We start from the raw sequence: 23,017 nt of genomic DNA on the forward strand, positions 1-23,017 counted from the left end.
AAAACAAGGAAAACAAAGCATAAAACTCATCCAACTCTCTTATTTCCAAAACTTAAGTAAAAACATGATTCCAAGCTAGTTTCTAAGTCATAAAGGTTGTTTTTAATATCAAAATTAAGTATAAAAATAACGATTTTTCAACCGTTATCATTTATGCATTAATGTCAACGTCACTCACTAAATAACTTAAACTCGATCCCTCGGCGAAATAAGCATGTCCCTAATCACTAGTTCATGCAATTCCTAGCATTCCTAGCAATTAGATGTGAAGATCAAGAGCTTTAAAACGACCAAGACTCATACCCTCATCCTTGAGAAGTATTATTCTTGGAAGAATTCAACAAGAACCTGAATTGTAAGGAACCTCCTGGCACTCATGCAATTCATACATCATGCTATGAATGAGTTAAATAAAGCATGTAATAAGCACAGGTGAATTACTCTAACAATTAATGAAAAAACATGTGTTATTAAGAATCAATTCTAATACATGAGAGTTCACAAGGTTACATCATCCCCCAACAACAAATAGAGTTTAGTTCACCATAGACATGATGAAACTAGATGAATAATGGAAAACCATGAGATAGAAAAACCCTAAAAGTAGAGGATGGACGCTCCCGCATCCAAATCCGCCTTCAGAGAGTGGAAGAGTTTGTTGTTGTGCTGCTCCAGCCAGAGATACAAAACCTAGAACGTCTACGTTCTTTAAATAGAGCAAAGACAGAACATAAACAAAGCCTAAGCCCGTGTCTTTGACGCTCAAGCGCCCCACTTAGGGTTCCCGGGCGGTGAGCAGTGGTCCTTCACGCTTAAGCCTTCTAGATGACGCCCAAGCTTCATGCTTTCGGCGCTTAAGCGCCCAAAAAGGGGCGCCCGGGCGGTGAGCGACACTCTTCTGCGCCCAAGCCTCAGAGATGACGCCCAAGCATCGTGCATCTGGCGCTCAAGCGCCCAAAAAGGTCGCTCGGGCGATGAGCGGTACTCTTCTACACCCAAGCCTCAGAGATGACGCCCAAGCTTCGTGCTTCTAGCACTCAAGCGCCTAAAAAGGGGCGTCCGGGCGGTGAACGACACTCTTCTGCGCTCAAGCCTTCAAAGAAGGCGCCCAAGCTTCGAGCATCCCTCCCTTCTAGTGTTTTTCCAGTCCTTTCTAAGCTCCATCTCCTTTTCACTTAATCCCTGTTTTCCATATTATCTCATTTTCAACCAAAATAAGGAGAATTAGTCATAAAATCATTAAATTGAACCTCAACTCTCTTATTCACACAACTTAATAGGAAAACATGATTTCAAGCAAGTTTCTAAGCAGAAAAGGGTGCATTTAGTATCAAAATTACATCACAATAACGGTATTTTCAACCGTTATCATAACCACAAAATTAGAACTTTGCTTGTCCTCAAGCGAAACAGATTGTAACTCAGCTTTTCATAATAATGACTACAATGACTCAACATTTTTCAAAACTTTTTTTCTTCCAGGACAAGATATCACTTTTATCAGCTCAGCATACAAATGTCAGTCAAGATGTACAGATGCCTTAATTCAATCAAACTCAATGTGATGCTCATATACTTCAATAGATGATATCCTTAAGGATGATCAATCAACCAAGCAAAGATGCAGTCAGAAATTCAAAGAACTACTCCTTACCAAGGGAAGTGTTTCACTCAAGCACTCAAAAGTGTATCACTCAACTCACAAACCATGATTTGATTTCTTGGTTACTTTTGTGACCTTTTTATTGTTTTCTTGTGATGTCATATTTTCAGCTCATTAAGGGCTACCAAGCTTTCAGTGTTCCCATTCAATATTAGTATGTTTAGAAGAGAACTTCACTCAGAAGGAAGAAGGGAGAGAAAGAGTGAATATAGTCCATGACCTAGAGTTAATTTCTAATGATACAAAATGTTATGTATCTATACAAGTTAGATGATGAATGTGACAAGCAAATATTATCAACGGGCTTCTAATAAGGTAATGGTTATTTCGTTTGTTGAACTTTGTTGCTGCTTGCTTGTAGAGGAGTCTCCTTCACCTGAATATTTACCAAAGAATCCTGGTTGCTTTGGCTCAGGCAATTCAACCTCACTCACTAACATCAAGAGCACACTAGACATTCCAGGCCTATCATCTGGATTCTGTTGAACACACAAGAGACTAACATGAATGCAACGCAATATCTGTGATTGAAAAATGGACTTTTCTATGCTTTTATCAACCAGTTCTAGTGGTCTTCCTTTTTTCCAGAGTTCCCATGCCTGAAAGACATTAAAATTACTTGTCATAAAGGATACAGGCCTGTTTGATGCATGTGAGTTTGCAATTTGTCTCTAATTACTTACATGGCCTATGAGATTTTGGGTGTGGTTCTGATTGTAATACCCTCTGCTTCTCTTCCCAGATATAATCTCCATCAATAAAACTCCAAAGCTGAAAACATCAGATTTCACTGAAAATAGCCCATCAGTTGCATATTCTGGTGCCATGTAGCCACTGCAGAACATGTTTTACATGAAAACTGTTAATTCGTTACTCGAATGGAAACTCTTAACATTTATTCTGATGCAGTGAATCTCTTAACTAGGATAAAGTAGATGTCATGAATTCAGCTTGACTGGAAGAACATTTATTCACTTACTAAGTACCAACTATTCTCCCAGTGTTTCCTTCTTTCTGATCTCCACCAAATATTCTAGCCATGCCAAAATCTGAAATTTTGGGGTTCAACTCATTATCAAGTAAAACATTACTTGCTTTGAGATCTCTATGAATAATCCTTAGCCTGGAATCCTGATGAAGGTAGAGAAGGCCCTTGGTAATTCCACATATAATGTTGAAGCGCTTTGACCAGTCTAGTAACTCACTCTTTTCCTGATCTGCCAGATTTTTCCATCAGACAACAAAATCAATTTGATTATATGCTGTTAAAAGATATTCTAGTGTGAAAATTGTTTAGGGGATAATCTATCATGATATTAATCTGAACTACTTAAATATACAATTCCTTCCTTGGATCCATACCAAAAATAAATGAGTTCAGGCTGCCATTTATCATGTACTCATAAACCAACATTTTTTCCTCTTCTTCAAGGCAACATCCAAGAAGCTTTACAAGATTGCGGTGTTGGAGTTTTGCAATCAATTTTACTTCGTTCTTAAATTCAGTCAATCCTTGTCCTGAACTTTGTGAAAGTCTCTTCACAGCAATTTCCAGTCCATCTGCTAGTGTTCCCTGAAAATTTTAATTTTCAAATGATCATGAGATAGAAAATTTCATTCTATCTTCCAATTCTTTAGGTCATGATAATCTATAAGCAAATTACCCTGTATACAGATCCAAATCCACCTTCTCCAATTTTGTTCTTGAGTGTAAAGTTGTTAGTGGCTTTGGCTATAGTTGACAAGTCAAAAACTGGTAGGTCCATATCACCCACTTCCATTGCACTGTTTTGATATGATTTGATACTGAAGTCTGATCTCTCTGACAAAGTATAAGTGGGTGGTTTTAGATTGTGATAACTGACAAGCATTTCAGAAAGTGTCTTTCAATTTTTGAAAGAAATGAAATTTCATCTTTTCATACAATGAAGAAATTCTACATCCTAGTTTGAGTAATCCCACTTAATCCCCACTCTCCCCCCAAATGCCAAGAAATAAAAAGGAAATGAGAGAGCTAGTAACTCCAAGTGGGTGCAAGGAATTAGGAAAGCATGCGCAGAAAAGTGTTTCAATTTTAACTTAATTTGCAGAAGTTGGCATAAGTATTAGGAACACAACATATTCACAACATATTAGGCAGACAAAATTTAGAAAAAGGTCAGCGTAAATATGATGACAAAATTGAAAATCATATAAAAAAATATTTATACATTTATTGTCTTAATGTTTTACATTAAAAGTGACATCAATCTCGAATTGGACTTAAGTCATGTTATGTAATCTCTCCCTCATAAAACATTTCTGAAAAAAAAATCATTCCATGACTTCTCAACATTCGTATGTCTTTTTTACCTCTTATTTCAAATTGAATTCCTCAAACTTCTCGTTTAGCAAGAAAATATTGACCAAGGAAGGTGAACCAAATTGGTAATAGTGGAACCTGTACACTGTTTACTTTCTACGGCTTTTGATGTGGATCACTGCATGGCTGGGAAATAATATGTGCATACATCTAATGCAATACTACAACATTACTAGGAAATTCAGATACCGTTTTTCCCCTCATGAGAAGAGGAGCAGAAATGTGAATTTTACCTTTCACATTGGCGCGCGATTTCTTTCTATAACACAAGCCAAGTATTACTAGAATACCAGAAACTGTTGCCACGGCTAAAGAAACTGTCACTGCAGCCAAGACTCTTCCCTTCTTGTGGCTCTTACTGGTGTGTTCTAATTGAATGTGATCACAAATTTACAGAAGTTGGTATAAGTATTCCCAGATGAAAATCTAGCCTAGCTAAGAAATTTAGTTGAAGGACTAAAAGGTGGCAAAGTTTAGTTCCTACCTAATTCTGAAGCATCCACTCGAACATATACTTCCTGGCCTCCATCTGAAAACTGTCTCATATCAAGGAGATCACCAAACCACATGGCACAACCACTTCCTTGTCCACTGATATCTGAATTTGCATAAGCCATACAGGAACAGTTATCCAAGCACTTAGCTCTGCATTCCTCTAGCCCAATTGTCTGATCTAGCCAACTATGTGTAGTGTCAGGCGTTTTCATCTCAGGCAGTTTGATAAATTCATCCTTGTGTTTGTTCTCACAGCTTAATTCCTTATTGCGGACACATCCATGAGACCAATCCATTGAGTTCCATGCTTGAGGGTACTTAGGTTTGAACCCTTCCAAACATTGGCACACAGGTGAATCTGATATAACACAATTTGCATTAGCTCCACAAAGGGAATAACTGTCACATAAGTCCAGTGGCACTGAAGTGTAGACCTCCCATATTTGCTTTGATTCAATCCAGACATACCGTCTGCGAACATAGCTTGTTGCATTCAGCACCAACCTCGAGATCACAGAGGAGTTCTTGAGGCTATATGTGTAGTAAACTTCAGCTTCGTTGAAAACAAACCTGAAGTCATAAATGGGGTTGGCCCTAACATGTGGTGAACCACTTGAATGCAAGCCATTCCATGGTCCACTTCGGTAGAACTTTTCGTTACCCTTCATCATGTATGCTTCGGGATAGCTGTTGAGCACCATACCAAAAGAGAAGTCACTGGGAGATGGATCATCAGGACTCTTCCAAGCTGTTATCTTCCTATTGAGACCAGTTCTCAAGTCCCAACCAAACTTCATTTCTGGTAAGAAGGTATCAGTAGGGTAGTCAAAGCTCTGCCACAAGTAGGCCTCAATGTTTGCATCTTTCTCATCTCTTATCACAAGATTGCCAGAATCCAAGAGAAGGGCTACTGGGCTTTCTGCTTTTTTCAAAGAGGTTGTAGTCCAAACAACTTTGTCATCCTGTGTGAGGACAAGGTTCCCACTGCTGGTGTTCATCCTCAAGATGCCAGATGAATCATTGATCGGATTGAGCCTGTTTGCAACCCAAACCACAGTTTGAATAGGGATTTTCCTGTACCAAACCCCCAGGTAACGTTTCTGGGAATTTCCTGGGGTGAAGAATCCAAGTTCGAAGGTTCCATCTTTCGAAACCAAGGTGGTGTTATCAACATCATCACTTAGAGACAGGTCTTGAGAAATGGAGTCAAGTGCCAAGGAAATTTCACAAAGACAGAGAAGCATATGATAACACAGAAAAATGATTCTCATTAAAGACATTAGGTTCTTCATGTTTATAACATCTCAAGAACTATGCTCTTCAGCTACATAAATATACAGTGATTGATAAACCAAAGGAATAAAAAACCTGGATTGTAAATTGCTTAGGCTTTTGCAACGATGTTATTGGCACCCTATGAAAAAACTGAATTGAGTGAAATGTGAACACAGGAATGAACATGATGCATCACGGTATCTGGATGGAAAATGTTACTTCTTTATGTGATTTTCATTCCACAAATAAATAGAATTGATTGAGTAATAATAAATGCGACCTTAGAGGTTGGTTGTGGAAAAAGTTTACATTATGTTACTTTCATAGTGAAATCACGAAGTGGTGGTTTGTTAAGGGTGGTTGGGAAAAATTATAGAAGTAGGAAGCAGTAGACTTGAAGAAGCCGGTGCAATTTCTTTGAAACAACGTTGAACACTAACAGACACATTATTGGAGAACAGAAGAGTAAGAAATTCTGAATGAACAATTTGCAAAGGGCAGCTTCCGTTGAAACACTGCTTTAAGGAAAAGTCTACAAACTTAAGACTCCATAGCCAAAGTCCCTATCTCAAAGAGAAGACTTTTCTTCTGTGGCCCAAAACTTATAAGAAATATTTCTATCTGTATCTGTTAAAATGCTTTGTTGGGGCCTCTGTCTCACTTATTTGTTTTCTGTATACAAGTCAGTATCAGTCAATTGTATTTATATTTTTTTAATACATGAAAAGAAAAATAAAATAAAATAACTATTTGTACACTAGTGGAAAAATACCTTTCTATAACGAAGCTATTATAACGTATAAAAATTATCCGTCATACTAGGTTGACCGGTGGCAAGATGGTAATAAAAATAGGACATATTATAACGTAGTTTTGTAAATCAGTTATAATATGAAACGCGGTGACAAACTTGTAAATAAGTGTCAAACATATTATAACGTAGTTTTAAAAATCAGTTATAATATAAAATGCGGTGGTAAACTTGTAAATAAATTCAAAACCTATTATTGATGTATTATAACGGAGTTTTAGAAATCAATTATAATATCTCTTCCTCTTTAATTTTTCACATTTCCCTCTCGCTAGATTTCGTTCAAGTTCACTCTCATTCTTTTCTTCCGCTATTCGTCTCATCCCTCTCACTTGCATTTCTCGGCATCTCCGTCATCAGCCACATCATTTTCAGAACTTCAGCCACGTTGTGGAGCGTATTCCTTCGCTCGCTGTCACGCTTGGAGGTCTCATTTCATTTCCTCTCGCGCATTCGAGAGAGCACTTTCATTTCTCACATCAGAGAGCCTCACTCTCATTTCTCTCCATTTCGGTTTCCTGGCGTCTTCCTTCTCGAGAGACATCTCCTCGTCGCACGTCGTTCATCATCACGGCAAGGCTTCTTCACTCACAGAATCATCTCTATTTCCTCTATCCTTCATTTTTCACCGAATCATTCATAGAGCTAAACCCTCTGTTGGGGTTTCTTCTCCTTTTCACCATTTCCCTTCGATTCCACCGATTAAAACCTTGTTTTCACCATTAGAAACATTTTCCATCGATTCAACTTTGATTTACACCGATCAATCGGTCCAAAATAGGTTTCCTTCTTCTTCTAGGGTTTCTATCAAGTTTAATCCTTTGTTTCATGTTCTTCTTCGAGTTTTTGTCATATTTTCGCTACGTCTTCTCTTTGGAAGAAGCTTCGAGGATTCGCGTCGCACCTACAGTCATCTTCTCAGAGCTGCTCTTCCAACCGTAGTTATAGTTCACATTCTTCTCTGTAACACTTTTCCCCTCTTTACCCTGTTAATTTAGTTTTCATATTTATAGAAATTTTAATAAAACATGTTTGCTTTTATTATCATATTATGTAAAGTAATGAATGCTATTTTCACTGTTTTTATCTTTGTTTTAATTTTTCCATCATTTGCAGACCCCTACTTGAACACTGATGCGGGGACAATGTCTCCTTTCGAGCATGCGGAGGTTTTCGTCTTAGATGATAGCGGAGAGGTAAGCAAATGAAAATTTTCTACAACAAGATGACAGTCATTAGATTTTTTATTTCCTTCTAAATTCAATGGAAGGTTGAGGTTGTATGTTATGTTATACTTTCCCCTGCTCTTTTCATTTTCTCATTTTACTTCATAAGTGCAAGCTAAAACTTTTTGAGTCGTAGTAAAAGAGGATATCTGCAGTTTGTTTTCCTCTGAAGTTTTAGATTGCCATTTTCATTATTTTTTTTGTTTGTGGAAGCTTGAACTTGATCTTGGGAACTACGAACGATTTTTGGACATTAAATTAACTGGCGACAATAACATCACTACTAGAAAAATGTATCAGGTGAGCCAGATGTTTCTAATTGTTTTGTTTTGGATGTTTATAGTTTGTTATTGAGAAGGAGAGAAGAGGAGATTATGAAAGAGGAGAGGTCAAGCTCGGGCAGCCTTGGGGGAGTTTGTTGAGGTGGGGTGGCTTACTCGATCTTAGTATTTGTAAATTTTTTTGAAGTTTACCCAATTCGCATTGCTGATTGGAATTTATTTATTTATTTTTTAACCTGGGTATTTTAGTTAATCAATGCTTCATGTTAGGTATGTCCCATTGACACCCACCCTTAATGAAATGGATCTCTTCTGGTACAGAAAATGAAATGATCTTGAAATCTGGTTTTTACTTATGTTTGATTTGACTTATAAGGAGTAGAAACTTGATTTGGTTTAGGCATTAACACTTGGGTCAAATATGTATTGTTTAAGCAAAACTAGTGCAGTTGTCAAGACTTATGTAGAGCCATGTTAAGGAACTGTTTGACTAGTGATCTTATTATATATATAGTTGAAAAGAAGGTGATTGAAATTTTCAGTTACTTAAGTAAGATCTCACTTGAATCACTTTTTATTATAAATGATTTTCTTGCACACATAACACTTAAGTAAGATCTCACTTGAATCGCTTTATTATTTTTCTGAGTAAACACTTTCTTTTACAGGGTTTAGCATTATCTTCAATTGGTGAATATAAGAAAGCTGAGGATGCACATCTAAAATCACTTCAAATTGATAGAAATTTTCTTGAAGCATGGGCACACCTGACTCAGGTATCTATCAACCTTATTGTACTGATAGATTGTTGGAACATTTAGTTATTAACTTAGCTGAAAGCTTTTTCTGAAAATCCTGAGTCATCTGTGTGCATATTATTTTATGGTTTGAAATGTAATCTATTGTATCAATGGATTCTCTTTGGTCTCTAATAGTATCTTTCCTCACTTCTTTCATTCATAACATTTCTTTCCCGTATACTACTAACTCATTCTACTTGAATTAAAGTTTTCATTTAATGTCAGCCAAGTAACTTAGTTTACATTTGCATTTTTCCTTTAGTAACTTGTAGGTTTAACTCTACAAAACAGGTTTCGTCTTTCATGCCTTTTAATGGTGGCTTTTCTGTTTGATGACTTTGTTACTAACCCTGTTCTGAATGTGTGATGGTAGTTGATCAGGATCTATCAGTGTGTGATTTATAAAATTATCTATTAACTATGGGACAAAGTTTTTGGCCTTTCATTTTATGTTATAGGAAAAGCTTTTTTTAAATTATTTTGGCTGCTAGATTTAATATTATATTTCGATATCCATTCAATTATTCTAAATTAAGATATAACTTTTTCAATATTATATTTCTATATCCATTCAATTTTTTCCCATATTTAATTCTAAAGATTATGGGTTAGATGGAAATTGAAAACTAAAAATTAAAATGAATTATACTTAGCAAACAGTGGGAGAAAATAATATTCATATCCATATTTTTAATACTATATTCTAAGGCAACCACCAAGTTTCTTCTCACTTGGTGGTGGGATCGGCTATATTTTAAAGCAACTAATTTACAATGACTTTTCTTTCATGCAGGGGATATTGAGTCCATGCCTTTTATTGAAGCACTGCAGCTGGAACCGTATTTATGTAGTTTAATTTGTTAATTTCATGGTTTTGATGGTTTTCTTTTTTTCTTTTTTCTTTTAAAATTGAATTTCATACTTTTGCATTTTAAGTGGTTTAAGTTCATGCAATATCCTAAACCTTTTGCTTTGAATTTATCCTAAAGTGTTTGGATATAAAATATATTGCAACCCTCTGACGATTGATTAAAATATATTGCTGCAGGATCCTGAGGCATATAAAGTTGCATGGAATCTTTTAAAGGTATTCCTACTATTTAGACTAAACATATTTATTCCATTTTCAGATCTTTAATATTGATATATATGTTAAAATCTCATATAGTGATATATTATTTATTGGTTTTCTGTAATTGGACTTATTTTGCAGGGCGTTGATGGTGTTCTAGTTCCAAGAGGTTTTGGTGATGGAGGAATGCAAGGGAAAATTCTTGCGACTAAGTATGCCCGAGAACATAGTGTTCCATTTCTGGGCATTTGTTTGGGATGCAAATTGTTGTCAATGAGTAGAGATTTGTTCATGGGTAGACGATGTGAATCAACTACTACTGAATCATTTAACACAAGTGTATATGAATCATTTAAATATGTATAATATAAATGATGTATTAAATATTACACTATTTAATGTTTGAAATGAATTTTATTTTGTTAGTTTCATTAAATATTTTTATTTGAAGCTATATTAACTATAAATTGATGGAATAAGATGATAATACAAGTATATTATTATAATTTTTAAATGTAATAATTAATTTTTTTTTTTAAAAAAAACATATATTATAACGTACTAAACCATGTACGTCATGATACGTTGATCACATATTATAACGTACAAAAATATATACGTAATAATAAATCACATATTATAACGTACAAAAATTTTTACGTCATGTTACCTTCCACTTATTATAACGGACAAACGAAAATTTGTCATAATAAACTACGCATATTATGACGGATTTTAGAAACTACGTTATAATATGTTCAACATATTATAACGTAAATTTCTGCTACGTTATAAAATGCGCAGACTTACTATATCGCCCAGAACTATGTCCCCAGTAACTACGTTATAAAAGATCATTTTTGTACGTTATAAAATGTCATTTTTCCACTAGTGGTAAGAACATTTTTAAGCTTTTAAAATTGATTTTACAATTAAAAATTGATGAAGAAAATTTCATTGCATTAATTGTGTGAAGGACCAATGAACAGAAACCGTTGCAGTAAGTACGGTCATTGTTTTGGAAAAGTTCAACCTTTCTGTGTACTCTATAGTCAGTAGCAGAGAGATTTAAATCTATCTATTGCTTACTTCAGAGAGTGGACAAAAGAAGCATTGAAGGAACTCACAAGTCAAAAAAAAAAAAAAAAAAAAAAAAAGCATTAAAAAAAAAAAAATATTGCATATATCAAGATCAAAGGAGCACTTATACAAAATGAATAATTAAAAAAAAATATTCTTTAAAAAGGGTTTCTGGTTTTTATATTTTTTTCTTAAACCAAATTATTAAAATAATTAAATACTGTAAAAATGAAAAGTGAGTACATTGAATTACTCCTAAAGTAATGTAACTCGTAAAGTAATGTAATCCTACTTCATAATTTTATATTTTTCTTTTCTAAAAACATTGAGATATTTTCATTTTAATTATTGAGCATGAAAAGTTAATTTAAAATATATCGAAATTGTTACGAAACAATCAAGAGTAAAGACATGATGTCAGTGTAATGACTCGACCGTATAGAATTGTGAGATAAACGATGTTTTTTTGAAGCAAGGCAAAGCGACAAGTTGAGGGATTCGTAGAGTTTCAACGCAATTTGTTGATTTGAAGCGATTTAAAAAAAAGTTAAACTCCTTCTAAAATTCATGCGAGTTTTTCACTTAAATCCTCGTCTTATAATTTTATAAGTTTTGTCAAATTGATTTCACGAGATTAAGTTTTTTATCACATGTGAGATTGACGTGGATAAATTTTTGAGACGTGGGGATACTTTATACATGGCTTTTTATTAAATAATCATTTACGTGGTATTTTATAAAAGAAACATTTTAAACCTTTCTCCACATGCATCATCTGACTCCACCACGACCTCATCCACAAATCCCATCTCTCCCACATCGTTTCCTCCACCGCCAAGATCCTCGCCTCCTACAACGGCCTCCTCTACCTCTGCCACAACACCGCCCTATCCATCCTCAACCCGGCCACCCGTCAAATCAGACAAGGTCCCATCACAAACATTTTGGCCTTCAACTACGTCGGATTCGAGTTCAGCCCCCTCGTTGACGATTACAAGATCGTCTGAATCTCCATTGCGTCTTCCCCCGGACGACCAGGTGGTCATTCTCGAAAACGTTAGGGTTGATCGGGTCGAGGTCTATTCGTTAGCCTCCAGCTCTTGGAGGGAAATTGACGCCGCCAAGTTGCAACCTTTTTTGTGTATTGTCTCCGTGGCCATCACTGGAACTATATTGTGGCTTGCCACCATGACGTCTGCTTTTAACATCGATTCTGAATTTGTGGTTTCATTTGACATCGGAAGGGATTTGCTTACTTTGGTCATTCATGGTCATTATCATAATAATACATGCGATATTTCTGGAGGAGAGTTGGGTGAAGATGTACAGTGTGGGGCCATTTTCCAGGATTGTGTATCCTTTAAGCCTTTGGGGAAATTGTGTGCCGGGAAGAGTTGTCTGGACAGGAGAATGATTTGAGAACAGTTGAAACTGTTTTGGCTCTCTTCAATCCTCTTAGTCAAGAAACTCAAGAAACTCCCACGGATTGTAAAAACAAAATATGAGGAGGAGGAGGTTCTGGGAAACAGAAAACAAAATTGAAATTAAAAAAGGTTATCAAGATTGTGAGGAGGAGGAGGTTCTGGGATGTCATCTTGGGGTGCTGCTGTTGGGGTTGGTGTTTTAATCGAAGGCGTTAGTGCAGGTGATGGTTTTGGCGCTTTCTTTTTGTGTGCAGGTGATGATGCCTTTTTGGCTAATGCTGGTGTTGTTGGTGCTTCCGCAGGTGTTGGGGATACTTTTGGGGTAGGCAATAATGGCAGTGGTGGTAGCGAAATAGGGGCTATTTTTGGTGGTTTTGGTGGAGGGATTTTGGGGGGTTGAGGGTTTCGGACTTGATGCTGGTGTAATCTTTGGAATAGGTGGTTTCAATGGTGCTATTTTCGAGGGTATTATTTTTGGAACGGTGCCAATAACGTAACCAATCAAAAAAAAATTCCAAGTTTCTTTTCCTTCCATCACAATGGGTCCTGCTGGATCTGAACTACAAGGAGGCGCGATCTTGCAGAGGTGCTTACGATGGCGTCAATGGTTGCCACGGGGGTTCGTTGTTTCCTGATTGCAGGTTGTGCAATGACGACAGAGAAGAATCCCGGTGACGATGCGACAGGGGAGCAATAGCGTTGTGGCGATCTCGGTTGTGAGCAGCGACGATGCTAATGGAAGATGAACATGAATGCTACAAGCCACGTCTCCACGTCTCAAAAAAAATGTCCACGTCACCCTCACAGTCATAAAAAACTTAATCTCGTTAAGTTGATTTAACAGTAGGGGCCCAATTGAGTTAATTTTTCAATATAAATTACCAAATTGGTAAAACTTAAAAGACGAGGTTGTAACTAGTAAAACCCCACATTAATAGGGACCTACAAAGGGGTTTTAACCTAAAAAAAATGTTAAATTAATCCTTGTACAATTATCATTTTTACCTTACATAAAAGTGGAAATAAATAATTACAATAAGATAGAATCAATTCCAACCTTCATATGAAAGCCTTGTAACCGATTCCAACTAAGGATAAATCGATTAGGAAATCTATAATAATAATATTTGAAATGTCTTTGTTGCCCTATCACGAGTTGTTGAGCTATCTGAATTGTGTGTTGATTTTCTTTAGCACGCATAAGGATTCCTTACTCACAATTATTCCTCCGGTTACATAGAAGAGGACAAGATTTATGATTTGCATAGTGCCTAATTTGAAAACTTTTCACTTTTTGGTAGGTATGGTTGGTAGCATTTACTGGTTTATAATAAGTGTCATGCTTCATATATAAGGTTGTGAAAAGAGTGGTGTTGGAGTATGAATTGCCTATCGAGAGTGTTGAAAGAGAAACTTTGGAATATTCACCAGAGTTTTGAAGTACAACCTAGAGACTCTTGTTGTGACTTCTTTGATATGAGTGTTCATGATTCGGTGTTGTTGTTGTTGTGTGATTATTCTTTGATATAAGTTAGACAATTTCTAGTTGAAGACGAAACAAGGTTAATAACATCCATTCCATACACATGAAATTTTAACTTGTGCAGCTTGGGGTTTTAGTTTTGATGTTTAAGGTGAAGAGGTTGAAGATGAAAACTTTGAACATGGAGGTTGCAGGATTGTGGAGGTTGAAGAAGAAGTTGGAATCGATTCCAGTGCAAGGTAATCGATTCCACTTGCACCTGGAATTGATTCTAGAGAGCATGTATCCGATTTCAGGCCACAAGGATGCACATCGTAATCGATTCCAGCAGAGGAGTAATCAATTCCAACTCCTTGTATTCGATTCCAACTTCTTGTATTTGGTTCCAAGCTCCTTGTATTCAGTTCCAAGACCTTCAAAAGGTTACATGTAGCAGCGATGAACCTTGTAATGGTAGGTTTAACCAATTTTTGTGTATTGTAGATGTTACAAAAGGAAGGTAGAGGTGAACGTGGTTGTTTTGGTGGTGAACGTGTGAAGCAAACATTAGTGGTGAATCTATAGCTCTAATGGATGTGTTTCTCAAGGGTAGTGGACGTTCTGAACCTGGTGGAGGAGGAGGATTTGTTTTGAATCTGGAGGAGGAGGAGGATTTGAGGTTAGAGTTAGTGTTTGTCAATGAGGTGGAGGTTAGGTCTTAGTTTGTTTTGGTGAAGTTTATTTGTGATTATTTCTTGTATGATATGTTGTAATTTATGTAGGTCTTAAAGTTGTGTTTGTGGTTGGTGGAAGTTAATTGGTTCTGTATTTGGTTATGGGTGGTAATTTGACAGTTTGGTGTGGTGGTTCTAGCCAAAGATTTGGTGGTTGGTTGGTATCACCTCGTGGTTGTTTGTTGGCTTCGTTAGTCCCTTGTTGGAGGATATTTCGCGGATGGGAGGTTATGTATGACTTTCATTGTAGTTCTCTGAATTTGTGGTGCTTCTGGTGTGGTAGATCCTTGGTATTATGTTATATTCCTTGCTTCAAAAGTCTTCAAGAGGTATGTGTATTGCAGATCGGGTATATTGCAGCTAGACAACCCATGCATATAATAATATGGTCGACAATCTTCATCAATTTAGGTATATTGCAGTTACAAAAAATAACGTCAAAAATAGGTAGAAAGTATTGAAGGATAAGTGGCGCGAGGTTCATGACTTGTTGTGCTCACTTAGTGGATTTGCATGGAATGCAACATCTAGAAAATTTGAAGCGAAGGATGAAGTTTGTGATGACCCAATAGAATTTGATTTATTATTCAAATGTTAAGCAATTGGTTATTTATGACTTGGTTCTATCTTGCATTTCAAGAAAATCCTATTGCGGCTAGGTGGAGGGTTACTACCATTAGACATTACGATCTAATGGTCAAGCTTTAGGCCGTTAATTAGGCTATTGGGATTGAAGTGCAGACAGCTTGTCAAGCACGTCGTCTTTGGCAAGAAGTTTGTTTACAGGTTGATCTCAACGAGCAAATGAAATACATGCTCGAAGAACTTGTGTTTCAAGGGTACAATGGCCCAACTCCACCATCCCCTCCGCTTATGAACAAGTATAGTCTAGAGGCTACTCGGTTTGTGCCTTCCGTCCCATCTAGGGGCACATCATCTTCACGTGGTTCAAAGCACAAGGCACCTATGATTGACTTAATCGAGTCACAATTTGATAAGTTAACTACAAGGCTCGATGGATTCATGGATTTCATAGGATCCAATAACTCTCATTTTGAGAAAATATCATCCATGGTCAAGCATTAAGTGGTTGTCATTAAGAAAATGTCATTTTTGTTATGACATTTGTTGTTTTGATTTTTTTTTTTGAAGTTATTGTTCAATGGCGTCATCGTTGTAAAAAGGACCCATTGAAGTCGTAAGGGACAAAAAACAATGATTAAGACAAACACTCCTGCATAGAGAAGGCCATATATCGAAAAAATATTAGATCAACAACGTTTCTCTAGCGATAGTCATCAGATGGAGCACTATGCAACTGATTTTTATACAAGAAATCTTGTAGTGCCAAAGATTATGAATTTTTATTCATTTATTTGGTTGGAATCAAATTTTATAAATCTTTTTTTCTATAAACCTAACAATAATGTATCTAACAATCATTGTTTGGATTAATCTAGGTATCATGTTCATCGATCTTTTATTCAAGACTATGTGAACACATTGGTTTTGTTTGCAGAAATTGGTGGCAATCCATCAATTGTGAATTTTCAAACCGTTGTTGTTGGGTCGGCTTGTGGAAACACTCATGAGAACAAGAGTTTGGAATTATCCTATCATGGACATCCCATTTTAAATATAAAGTTTTCAAGTTTTGGCAATCCACAAGGTGAATGTGGAACATTTAAACAAGGTACTTGCGAAAGCATAAGTGATGCTTTGCCCATTGTAAAAGAGGTAAGTTTTTTATTCATTTTAATTTGTTTCTTTTTTGTTATGGTGTGCAAAAAATGATGATGCTTTAACTTGATATTCGTTCTGCAATTTTATAGGCATGTCTAGATGTTTCAGAAAGAACTTACGAACCTACAAATTGTGGAAATATGGTGAAGAGACTTGCTATGGAGGCAATTTGTTAAGATTTTTTATTTTGAATATTAGTTGTTAATAGTAGTTAAATATATTAGAATGAAACAATTTAGGTTTAAACCCTCCTTTGGTCCTCATATTTGTGTGCCAATCTCCAGTGGGTCATCATGTTTTTTCGGTCTCAATCGGGTCCTTAAACTTGTTAAAATGAGTCAATTAAGCTCTCTCCGTTAATTTTTCAGTAACGTCGTTTGCCTTTGCTGAGGTGTAATCTGTTTTAGTTGACGAGGCATTGTCTATTAAATTTCATTGGTGTTATGTTGTGTTAATAAATTGCCATGTGTGATGTGTTAGCCGTAAAAGTTAATATTTAGAGAGAACCCTGATTTCGAAAGTGTTTAACATCTCCGTTTTCGTTAGGAAGAGTTGTGGAAGCAGTGTTGAAGTGATGAAATGTCTGGTTGTTCTTCGTCTTGCAAATGCATGGGTTGGGGTTTTCAAAATAGCTCTAGTAATGGGAGCAGGTTGGGTGTAAAACCCAATGGCTTTTGTGGGCGGCCTGCAGTCTTCTGCGTTGCCAGAACCCCTAAAAACAAGGGCAAAAGATTTTGGGGTTGCCCTAACTTCAAGGTGAGTTTAATGGAAGCAGTTTTGTGAGTTATTGTATGGTTTTGATTTTCCAAAGGGTGAGAGTTTTGATTTCGGGGACGAGGGAGTGTGTTTTGTTATTCCACAGGTTGAGAGTGAAGATTTCGTTGGATGCAACTTTTTTGAGTGGTGCACTGAAGAAGTAATTGATTCTCAAAATGTGGTGAATTTAGAAGACAGTAGTGCAAGGAATGAAGAAGTGGGTAGAAGTTTGATGAAAAGATGGAACAAAGTGTGATGAAGATGGAAGAAAAAGATGGTGAAAAGCTGAGAATTGGGTGTTTGGAGAAAAGTGTAGTTATTTTGGAGAAAAGGATGAAGGTTTTAATGGGCATGGTGTTTGTTACATGTGTTTGTAATGTAATTGTGATATCAATGTTGATGAAACTTGGTTGATGAAAGTAGATGAAAGTAGGTTTATATGAATGTAATTTGATCTTTGGAAGGATGTTTGGAATGGAATGTTGTTGTCTGCCTGTTTTAAATATAAAGTTGACTTCTTAATACTGTCTTATTTGATTAATGTAATTTCATATGGGTTGTTGTTGTTAAAGGAAGTGCAAAGGTAACATCAGAAAGCAACTTTGTTAAACATCATGAATAAAAAGTGGATTTCATTATCATTTAACAAAAAAACCTTATATGAACTTTGTCTTACTTAGTGCATAAGATAACAAAACAAACCTGATATTAACATAACAAAAGAAACCTGATATCATTACTTCATCAATCTTACTCAGTCAATAACATGTGAAAATAAACCTGATATTACTTCATCAATCTTACTCAGTCAATAACATAAGAAAATAAACCTGATATTACTTCTTCAATAGAAATTACACCAAATTTGTCTTCATGAAGTACACATAGACCAAAACTAAATTTATACTAGATTGTCTTTGGTCTACCCCAGGTAGAAGATCTTGAATTGCTGGCAAAAGTCCCTACAATTTCAAATACTCATGTCAGCTGACTTATTTGTGATGTAGGTTGTAATTAACATTTGTTATGAGTGACTGACCTTTTGTTGGTCTGAAATAAATGTACATGCTCCACAAACAGCTTCCCCACCAAGGTCTGCAATGAGAAGCTCCAAGAACCAAGTCCAGGAGTCTTTGTTTTCTACCTCAACAACAGCATATGCAATGGGAAGAATTTGTTCATTTCCAACTCTTCCAACTGCTGTTAGTAACTCCCCTCCATACTTTCCATTCAAAAAGCATCCATCTAATCCAATGATGGGTCTACAACTAACGAAGCTATCTTTGCATGCTTTCAAGCATACATAAATGCTATTGAATATACAGTCTTCATTACTATTTTCAACCTTTATTTTGACTGTTGAACCTGGATTTGCTCTCAGAAGTTCATGACCATAATCATAGATTCTTCTATATTATTCCTTGAATGACCCCTCAACATTATCTTTTTCCATGGCTCTTGCCCTAAAAGCCATATTTCTAGAGATTCCTACATTCCATTTCCTACTTACTTTGTCCCTAAGTCCATCACCTTCATATTAGGGTTCTCTCTGACAGATTTTGCCATCCTTTGACTCAACCACTTAGAAGTCATCAACTTCACATTACAAACTGTACTACAGCTATGATCATCAATAACTTTTCTTAGTTGCCATGACTTGGCAGCTGACCTATAGGCACAATAAGCATACCATTTGCATTTACCCTGGCTCCCCAAACATTTTACAGCAACCCTCTTTTTTGTCATTCTTCATGAATTTCAAATTTCTTCCATTACTCAGTGCATAAGTCCTAATGGCCTCTGTAAATTCCTTTTCTCAGTGAAATAGGTTCCCACTTCCCATTTATAATCCGTCAAACTTTTAGGCATGCTAAATGTGGGAAACAAAGTTCTCCGAATGGAATCATCATCGTCCTCATTGTCTGGACCACTATCCAACTCATCTGACACCCACTCAGTGTTAGACAAGCCACGAACATCATGCATGGAATCATTATCAGTTGTCCTTGATGACTCACCTATTGGACTGTCAGGTTGTTCTTCCCTCACATTTCGTTTCAAACTACTAATGTCACACTCAATGGTGACATCAACTAGACTTTCTTCACTCACAGACTCATCTACATCTTCATCCTCACCATGTTCACTCACAGACTCATCCTCACCATCATCTCCAACCTCTTCATGCTCATCATCATCCTCACCCTCATCATCACCCACATGATCATCCTCAATCTCATCCTCTTTTACATCTTGTAGCTCAAAATCATTTACATCATGTACCTCAACCTCCTCTACATCATGTACTTCACCATCCTCCACATGTTCAATTTGTTTTGCAACTTCACAGTCACCCTCCTCCAATTTTGTTCCAACTTGAGCCTCAACCTCACCCTCATAGTGACCCTCCTCCATTTTTGTTCCAACTTCAGGTTGAACATCAGCCTGGCCCTCACCCTCAACCTCATCCTCACAGTGACCCTCCTCCATTTCTATTCCAACTTCAGGCTGAACATCAGCCTCACCCTCACCCTCAACCTCATCCTCACAGTGACCCTTAACATCACCATGAACCTCACCCTCAGGCTCACCCTCCACTTCTCTTGCAACACAACTTCATCAGGCTCACCCTTCACCTCTCTTGCAACATCAACTTCATCATTAACATCACCATCAATCCAATCAATCATTTCTATTATCTCTGGTTCCATGGTATTATGAACCACGTACAAATGAACTTCATCATTTAACCTTGCTATATTTAGCATATGCATAGCACCCCTATCATCAGTCAATAATTCTAACCTATTTGGCACCACTGACTGACCTCCTAAACTGTACCAAAGTTCTTTTATGTCTATATAACCTAAGTCTTTCACTGAAGCTAATATTCCAAAATAGCACCATAGGTCTGGATCACAAGACCATTCTGTTATCTCGCCATCAAATTTAAAATTTCCATTCTCATCACTAACAAAATGGCCACAATGATGGACCACAACTTTAATATGTTCAGCCATGCAATATTATAATTCAACCACAAGCTTTTAACACATGTACATTGGGGGGGAAATATTATTATTTCTCACTATTTACTAACTCAGCAAATAGTCAGACATCAACGACATAGGGGAACAAACTAACATCCCTACAAAGAAAACAATCAGACAGAAAAGGTCGCCACAACTTCTAAACAATTCATAAAGACACTTTTGGGACCACAACACTCTATGCATTTCAACAAACAGTGACATACCAATCTCGGGACCCATCACAGAATAACAGTACCAAATCAACTATAACCTAAACGCACAAACATACCACTATCGGGACCACAGCGAAACAAATTCGGGACCACAACAAACCATAAACAAAGCAACATAACTACATATTCGTAAAGGCCAAAAGCGGAAAACATAGGATACTAACCTTAACTGGCATCCACTTTCAATTCCGTTCCTCCACCACAACGTGATTCTCTTCGTCTTTGCAAATATTTTACAAAGTCCTAATTCTCACACTCACTCACTGCAGCAAAATCTCTAACTCATGAAATCCCTAATTCCCATTTCAGTTTTTCTGTTTAACTTAAAAAAAAAAGCCAATCAACAACAAAATCCCTCATTCCCTGCCACATATATTTATTTTTTTTCATTTTTTTCAAATAACTATTATCCACGTATTTAAATATTTTAAACTGAGTTCATTATCTATGCACCACGTAATCAAAGGCAAACGGCGTTACTGAAAAATTAACGGAGAGGGCTTAATTGACTCATTTTAACATGTTTAAGGACCCGATTAAGACCGAAAAAACATGATGACCCACTTGAGATTGACACACAAATATGAAGACCAAATGAAGGTTTAAACCAACCATTTATTATGTCTATGTTTAAATTTGAAGCTTTCAAGATTTGCTTAATATTAATGAAATCCCCTTTTATATATATTTACTCATTTTAGTACGATGATGGTTGATTTCAAATTATGGCTACATGAATGATTTATCATTAAAAAAATGGTCGAGGGAAATTATACATTCTCTAAAAGGTTATTATTTAAAAAAAAGTGAGTAATTTTACTAATTGATTTAATTAATTTTTCCATTTTATGAAGTGTTTTGTTTGGTTTCACTTTTTTAAAATGTTGGCCGTATACAACCTATTCCTATACAGGTAGAGATAGGGACAGAGGAAGTTACATGGCCCAAATTTATGGTTTAAAGTGTTTTTTATTAAATATGTTAGATTAAATGTTTTATGTTTTAGATAATCCAATAGCTTTTGTCTTTTAAAAAAAAATCAAATACTTAATATTAATGAAATAATTAAATTACTTAATCTTTATTCCTATAAAATTAGTAGTTAATATTAAGGTTTAATCATTTTCGATATCCCTATTTTTGTAGGATCGTCTCAAACAGGTCCTCATATTTTAAAGTCTCTTGGTTAGGTCCTTAATTGTTAAAATTTGAATCAAATTAAACCTTGCCGTTAAATTAGGTAGACGGCGTCAAAAAAATTGCTTCGTGGCTTAGTGACTTGACTGAGTGTTGTTGATGTGGCACATATTGGTTATCTAAGTTGGCTTTTTTTTATTTATTCATTTAAAAAAATTAACTTTAATCAAAACGCAACGTTTTGTGTACAAAAATGTATTTTTTAATTGAGTGAAGAACGTTTTAATTATTTGGGGGAATTTGGAAAATTAAAAGGTGATGGACGAGCACCCGAGGAGATGACGAATGAGCGTGTCGCGAGCTCCTTCGAAGCTTCCTCCAGAGATGAACGCAGCGGAAAGTAGACGAAGCTCTAGATTGAGAGCTTACTCGAAGGAAACCGAGAGAATCGAAATCGATTACAGAAAACCCTAAAATCTTGAACAAACCCTAGAAAAGAGGGAAAACTCAAATTGGACCGATTAAACGGTTCAAACGCAAGATTGATCGGTTCAAAAGCGTTTAAACGGTGCAAATGGAGGTTTAATCGGTAGAAATCAAAGAACAAATGGTAAAAAGGGTTTCAATCGGCTAAATGGAGAGAAATGGTTTGAGAAGGAAGAAACCCTAATGTGTGGTTGGAGATTGAAAAAGAAGAACGAAGATGTGATTCTGTGATGAAAAAGAAGTGAGAAAATATGAGAGGATGAAACTTACAGAGAAGATGAAAATCTGAAGACGTGGCTTGCGAGATGGAGAAATGCTCTCGCGAGAGAGAATCAGTGAGAAATGAAATGTTCCTCGTGGCAGTGAAATGAAGAGGTGGTGATGTTGTGTGCGAGACAAAGGAGGACGCGTGGCGAAGAGATGTTGACGCCACTATGCTGAAGCCGATGGGAGTAACGGTGATGGTGTGTGATGAGAGAGAAGCACGATGGAATGGAAAATGAAAGTGAGAGAGGTGCTTGGAAGGTGGCTAGAGGGAGTCTTTGGACTCTCTAGTCTATGACTTTCAAGAGAGAATAGTTTTTGATTCAGAAAACTTAATTCTCATTAATCTCAAAAGTGCATGATACAGTGGTGGAGACAGGTATTTATAGTAACCCATGCTCCTTACAAGCTAACCTATAAAAAAGGTAAAAATACTAAAGAAGGACTACGTCGGGAAGGATTACATCATACCCTCCCTCTTAAAAAAAGATTTGTCCTCAAATCTGGCATCGCCTTATGAAGAAGCTTCACACAGTTTTGGGAGCAAAGCCATGAAGTGGCCTTATTACTTTAGATCTACTTTTCTTCCTCCTGGATCAAACACGAATCTGCAATACACATCAAATATATCTTTGGTTAATATTAATCCAAGAAAAGAATTTTCTTTAAAAACAAGAGAAT

At 36.3% G+C, this 23,017-nt stretch overlaps 2 protein-coding genes across 3 annotated transcripts; one reads left to right on the plus strand and one right to left on the minus strand.

The window, feature by feature from the left end:
• Positions 1-449: 449 nt before the first annotated feature.
• LOC148194983 (G-type lectin S-receptor-like serine/threonine-protein kinase At4g27290) lies at positions 450-6,350 on the minus strand. Of its 2 annotated transcripts, XM_088094973.1 has the most exons (8): positions 4,510-6,350; positions 4,259-4,393; positions 3,328-3,485; positions 3,026-3,236; positions 2,643-2,880; positions 2,347-2,497; positions 2,224-2,262; positions 450-2,142 (listed from the first exon to the last, which is right to left on the minus strand). In XM_088094973.1, the coding sequence occupies exons 1-8, from the start codon at positions 5,810-5,812 to the stop codon at positions 1,960-1,962; spliced, it is 2,418 nt and encodes an 805-aa protein (XP_087951099.1). In that variant the 5' UTR covers positions 5,813-6,350; the 3' UTR covers positions 450-1,959. The 2 variants fall into 2 exon arrangements, with proteins under 2 accessions (XP_087951099.1, XP_087951098.1); XM_088094972.1 differs by having other exon boundaries at positions 450-2,262; positions 4,510-6,347.
• Positions 5,974-10,410, plus strand: LOC148194984 (uncharacterized). The gene is made up of 8 exons (XM_088095046.1): positions 5,974-6,009; positions 6,882-7,569; positions 7,723-7,802; positions 8,046-8,132; positions 8,782-8,889; positions 9,707-9,760; positions 9,962-10,000; positions 10,127-10,410. The coding sequence occupies exons 1-8, from the start codon at positions 5,974-5,976 to the stop codon at positions 10,349-10,351; spliced, it is 1,317 nt and encodes a 438-aa protein (XP_087951172.1). The 3' UTR covers positions 10,352-10,410.
• The last annotated feature ends 12,607 nt before the right edge of the window (positions 10,411-23,017 follow it).

The sequence above is a fragment of the Vigna umbellata genome, chromosome 7, assembly GCF_029865625.1.
Source record: "Vigna umbellata cultivar VRB3 chromosome 7, Vumbellata_1.0, whole genome shotgun sequence".
Taxonomy (NCBI): Eukaryota; Viridiplantae; Streptophyta; class Magnoliopsida; order Fabales; family Fabaceae; genus Vigna; species Vigna umbellata.